The sequence below is a fragment of the Nematolebias whitei genome, chromosome 15 (genome assembly GCF_014905685.2).
Source record: "Nematolebias whitei isolate Nwh7 chromosome 15, NemWhi1, whole genome shotgun sequence".
Classification (NCBI taxonomy): Eukaryota; Metazoa; Chordata; class Actinopteri; order Cyprinodontiformes; family Rivulidae; genus Nematolebias; species Nematolebias whitei.
This window is the reverse complement of record NC_056512.1, coordinates 44,737,109-44,742,911: the sequence shown is the minus strand read 5'-3', so window position 1 is coordinate 44,742,911 and position 5,803 is coordinate 44,737,109. Positions and strand designations below refer to the sequence as shown.

General features: G+C 40.6%; 1 protein-coding gene across 1 annotated transcript; it reads left to right on the top strand.

The window, feature by feature from the left end:
- The first annotated feature begins 2,833 nt into the window (after positions 1–2,833).
- hcrt (hypocretin (orexin) neuropeptide precursor) lies at positions 2,834–4,219 on the top strand. Its single transcript, XM_037688620.1, has 2 exons — positions 2,834–2,917; positions 3,899–4,219. The coding sequence occupies exons 1-2, from the start codon at positions 2,834–2,836 to the stop codon at positions 4,217–4,219; spliced, it is 405 nt and encodes a 134-aa protein (XP_037544548.1).
- Positions 4,220–5,803: the final 1,584 nt, after the last annotated feature.

The following is a 5,803-nucleotide window of genomic DNA, read 5'->3' as shown; positions in this document are numbered from 1 at the left end:
ATATAGATATAGATATAGAGATAGATAGATAGATAGATAGATAGATACACACACGTCATCTGCTCCACAAAAAGGGCTGTGGTAGTCCGGTGTTTGTCAGGAAGGGCATCCAGTGAAACAATAATTGCAAAGTCTTCGTGCGACTTACTTCGCTGTGGCAAACCTTGAAGAAGGGAGCAGCCCAAAGAAAAAAAACAACTCTGTAGGTTTGAAAAACATGATCACTCACCTCAGTCAGAGAGTCGGAGTCAGTTTATTTGTCATTCACACCTCATGTGGTACATGCGGTGGAACGAAATTATGTTCACAGGGTCCCAGTTACATCCAACAATAAAATGTATAAGAAAAACAGTAATAACATCAAAGATATGAACTAAGAAAAACATCAACTAAAAATACACTAAGCACTAATAACGTAAAAACAATACGCCAAACAGCAGCACGAACATGAGTCTGTGTGAGCAGATGACGAGCATGAATGAACAGAGCAACATGAAACAGATCAGCAGCAACATGAAACAGATCAGCAGCAACATGATGTGATTTTTCACAGTGATTATTCTAGTTAGAGATTCATGAGTCTAACAGCCTCAGGGTAGAAGCTGTTCCTCAGTCTAGTGGTTCTACACTTAATGCTCCTCAACCTCCTTCCTGAGGGGAGCGGGGCAAAAAGTGTGTGTGCTGGGTGAGTGTGGTCCTTCATGATGCAGGTGGCCCTCTTCCTGCATCTGGAGGTGTAGATGTCTGTTATGGTGGGGAGACTGACTCCAACATCTTCTGTGCAGCCTTCACCACTCTCTGCAAAGCTTTTCTTTCTGCAGCTGTGCAGCCTCCATGCCACACGTTGATGCTGGAGCACAGGATGCTCTCCACTGCACACCTGTAGAAGGAGGTGAGGACTGAGCTTCCAGACCAGCTCGTCTCAGCCGTCTGAGGAAGTAGAGTCTCTGACGATCTTTCTTGATCAGGCTGATGGTGTTGTTGCTCCAGCTGAGATCGTTGTTCAAGTGTACACCCAAGTACTTGTAGCTGGAGACCACTTCCACCGCAGATCCTCTTATGTTCAGTGGGTGTAGGTGTTTTTGTTCCTTCTGAAGTCTACGACCATCTCCTTCGTCATCTTCACATTGATGTGAAGGTTATTCTCCGTGCTCCAACTTGCACTAATAACATCAAAGTCTCACATGAACCAGCAAATTACTTTTAGTGAAACTCTCTGAAAGTAATTTTTGGACGTGCATCTAAAACTCATTAACTTTTACCGGTTCACGATGGTCGCCTCAGCTCATTGACCTTATCCAACACAAAAATGGCTACAACTCCACATGTCCTTCAGATATTGAGCTAAAATATGTCGTTCTCTGAGTGACATCACATCTCACAAGATCTCATGAGATCGTGCATAATGCCTTTTACATGTGTTGACCAAAGCAGTTGTGTTGCAGCGGAGCAGTGGTTCGATTTGTCACCAGCTGGCAAGAGGGTTGCAGGATTGTCATCCAGCTGCAGCTTTTTTGTGTGGAGTTTGCCTGTTCTACCTGTGCATGCATGGGGTTTCTCCAGATTTCCTGCCACAGACTAAAAACATGCATGTTAGTTTAACTGGTAACTAAATCATCCCTAAAGGTGTGGGTGAGAATAGTTGTGGCCCCTGTGATGGACCACCTCTTTCAGTTTGACTGCTGGAGATGTGCACCAGCTCCCCTGCACCTTGGAAGGGAGAAAAATGTAACGAAAATGGATGGATGACCAAAACAGCTCTGCTGTGATTCTTTTCTTTCTCAGAACAGGATGATTCAAAGTTAAACCTCTGGCATATGGTGCTGGATGATTTGGTGCTGGATTATGTGAAGAAATGCTAGGCTTTTAATTATTATAATATATAATATATATTGTAGCAATCCACAATTCACACAAACATGGTGACCTTTATTAACTCTGTAAACTCTTTAGATTATACTGAAAGGCGCCTGAACGATCAGTACAGATGTCCAAAAAGATTTATTCGATGTTTCTGAAGAGCCTTGCTGCACAGTTTTATTACAAGTGATCCAAAATGATTTCCTCATCGATTTAGGCCTTTTCTTCTGTCGTGAATGAGTTCCTCTGTTAAAAGCAGTGCTTCCTGTTGTCCAAAAGATGGCAACAAACATTAACTATATGGCTCAGAGGATGACGGGGACATTTTTCAATTAGGAACTTCTTTTAACTTATTGTCCTGATGCTGTATATTAACTTAGTTTTTTTTTTTTTTAAGTAGATAATAAGTGTTGCATGGCCACTCAGATACTTGTTGGACTCTCAACTTTTTCAGCTACAGTATACTTAAAAAATAAATAAATAAAACTTTTTCAGCTGTGTGTATACAATACAAGCTAATTCTTCAAGACAACAAAAAAAAAATAGCTGAAATTCTTGCTCATGAGTTACTACGACACCTTTTGTATAAAACGACCCATAAGGCCTCATTAGCATGGCCTTCAAAGAGCTTGTCATTGAAAACTAGATGTTATTCATGTATTCAGATTATATATTTACAGATTTTACACATTAGCTTTTCCACTCATTCTAATGGAATGTCTTAATAACGTTTTGACATGCCGCCACAAAGACATGCCTCCAGTTTGTCTATGGTCCATGGAGACGCCTTGGAGATGATCTACAACAGGAGTCCAATTATTGTTCGGCAAACTTCAAATGAGCAAAGATCAGAAGCTGGAGAATTAGTGAGGTTTGTGCCTCACGTTTGTGCCTGAGTGACGTCCAGAGGACTGACGATGGGAACAGAACAATATAAAAGACACTTCCTTTCCTGAGCAGATGAGAAGATCCGATGACTCCTGTCCGTAAGAGCCTGAAGGTGACGTGGAACCACACCACCATCCAGAGAGCTGCTGGGATGGACACGTCTCACAGGGTAAGAAGGCTCGAGACGCATTATTTATTCTGAAAATGTCAAAGATTTATACTTTTATTGATTGAAAACACATTTGAGGAGTGAATATTTACGGTTTAGTTTGACTTTGATCGCTGACACCTGAAGTTTCAGACATTTTTAATTAAGCAAAACATTTTTACTATTTTGATTCGATCTGTGTGTAATTGTTCAGGCAACACATTTAAGTGATAAATCTCTTTCTGTGCAGGATCAAAAGTATCATCGAGATACGTTCATTAGTTTAGCACAGTTTTGGAAACTTTTACATATTTTTTGTTTTATGTAATAATTTTTATTCAATTGCAACTTGCACCATATTGACAGTTTTTACCACATTTATGCACTTTCACTTGATAAAGTAACTTATGTTTCCTCTAATGTATAAATGTGAAGTAAAAATATATTACAACATTCCTAAAATATTGATGTGTAAAATCTAATTATTTGTGTTTGTTTAGTTTCATTTATTACCATTTAAACCAGTGTGCATTTCATGTCCCTTTGGGATGACTAAACAATGAATTATGAATTTTTGTTACTTAAAAATTGGCTAAATTAATCCTATGTAGCAAAATGTTGCCTGATCTACAATAAAAACTTTAAACTATATTCAGAAAAATAAAGATGTTTGTGTTTAGATGTGTTAAGAGCTTGATGACTTAACTTTCTTTTATTCTTTCTGCATGAATAAATGATAAAATACAATTAAAATCTTCCATCTAATGATCTTAGTCATACTGACTACTATTGTACATATTAGTGTTTATACTAATTATTCATATTGTTATGCATGGGAGATGTTTTCTGCATGTTTCAATAGTTTATAGAGCTAACCACCATCATAAGAAATGTAAATATATATGCATTTGTAGTTGTGTATTATAAAGTTTAGATAAAAGTTGCCTATTTGAAGTTTTGTAACTTTAATATCCTGTAAAAGTGGTTTCCTCCCGTGAACAGAAAGCCTTGGTGCTGGTGCTGATGCTGCTGCTGTCTCAGCTGGACTGTGATGCTCAGAGTGTGTCTGAATGCTGCAGGCAGCCGCCTCGCTCCTGTCGCCTCTACGCCTTACTGTGTCGTTCTGGCAGCATGAGCAAGGGCGGAACCGTCGTAGAAGACGCAGCTGCTGGGATCCTCACTCTGGGCAAACGGGACGAGGATGAATATCGCCTGCAAAGCCGGCTGCACCAGCTGCTCCATGGCTCCAGGAACCAGGCAGCGGGGATCCTGACCATGGGGAAAAGGATCGCGGAGGCAGCCGGGGAGCAGCGAACGGACTGAATAACCATCATGACAACTTTTTGTTTAAAATTAAATATGTTATACGTTTATGGAAGAAACCACAGTTTTGTGGAGTATAATAGTGAAAATGCACATTATTCATTCATTTTGAGATAATCCTTGGTTTTCAAGCTTTAAGTCTGAAGCCAGAGAGTTTCAGAAGTATGTATCTAAGACTGTAGGAAAATTTAAAAAAATAAAACCGAGAACACGTCTTTTATTGTTCATGCGTGTGTTTGATTGCAATAAAACATATATTTTTAGTTTTTCCTTAGTACAATCAAATAATATTTTAGAATAGAATGGAATAGACCTTTGTCATTGCACCTATACAGTATATTACAAACTGTCTCACTGAGAGACCAGTCAGGATCAGGGTCTGCACAGACACAGTGGTCAGGAGCACCGCAGGGACCGTGCTCTCTCCAGTTCTGTTCACCCTGCACACACGACTTCAGTTACAACTCAGACTTGCCACAGAAGTACCCAGACGACACTGCAATCGTTGGGGATGTGCAGGATGTGCAGGAGACAAAGTACAGGACCCTGGATGAGAACTTTGTGTGGTGCACATCCAGCCATCTACAGTTGAACATCAGTAAAACAAAGGAAATGGTGGTGGACTTCAGAAGGCCTGGGCCTACCCTGAAGCCAGTCTCAATTGAAGGGGTCAATGTGGAGGTGGTCTGGAGCTACAAATATCTGAGCATACAACTGGATGACCGTCTGGACTGGTCAGTGAACACGGACTAACTCTACAGGAAGGGTCAGAGCAGGCTCTACTTCCTGAAGAGGCTTGGGTCCTTCAGTATCTGCAGGAAACTGCTGCTGATGTTCTACCAGTCTGTGGTAGCCAGTGTCCTCTTCTGAGATGTTGTGTGTTGGGGGAGGCAGCATTAAGAGGAGACATGTGGGGCGACTTGACAAGCTTGTGAAGAAAGCTGGTCTGTGCTGGGAACAGAGCTGGAGTCCCTTACATCAGCGGCACAGAAAAGGGCCCTCACTAAGCTGCTGTCCATCATGGACCATGCTGACCATCCTCTGCACGGTGTCACCATGAAGCAGAGGAGCTCCTTCAGTGTAGACTGCAGTCCCAGCCCTGCTCCACGGACAGAGTCAGGAAGTCCTTTGTCCCTCAGGTTATCAGTGTTCAATTCCTCCCTGTACAGTAAAAATAGAGCCTGTAAATCTGTGGTACCCTGGACACATGTATGCATATGTATGTATATAAACATGTACATAGGAATATACATATGTATGCATAAGTATGCTTAGATGTGTATGTATACATACATATAGGTTAATCATGAACGTAGTACTCCCTACTGCCTTGTGTATGTGCATATAGTTTGTTTTTTTTTCATTATTGTGTATTCTGCTTCTTTTTTTGATTATTTCATGTGTGTCTTTTTTCTGTATAATTAGACTGGGATTAATAAAGTATCTCTGTCTATCTATCTATCTATCTATCTATCTGTCTATCTATCTGTCTATCTATCTATCTATCTGTCTATCTATCTATCTATCTATCTGTCTATCTGTCTGTCTGTCTGTCTGTCTGTCTGTCTGTCTGTCTGTCTGTCT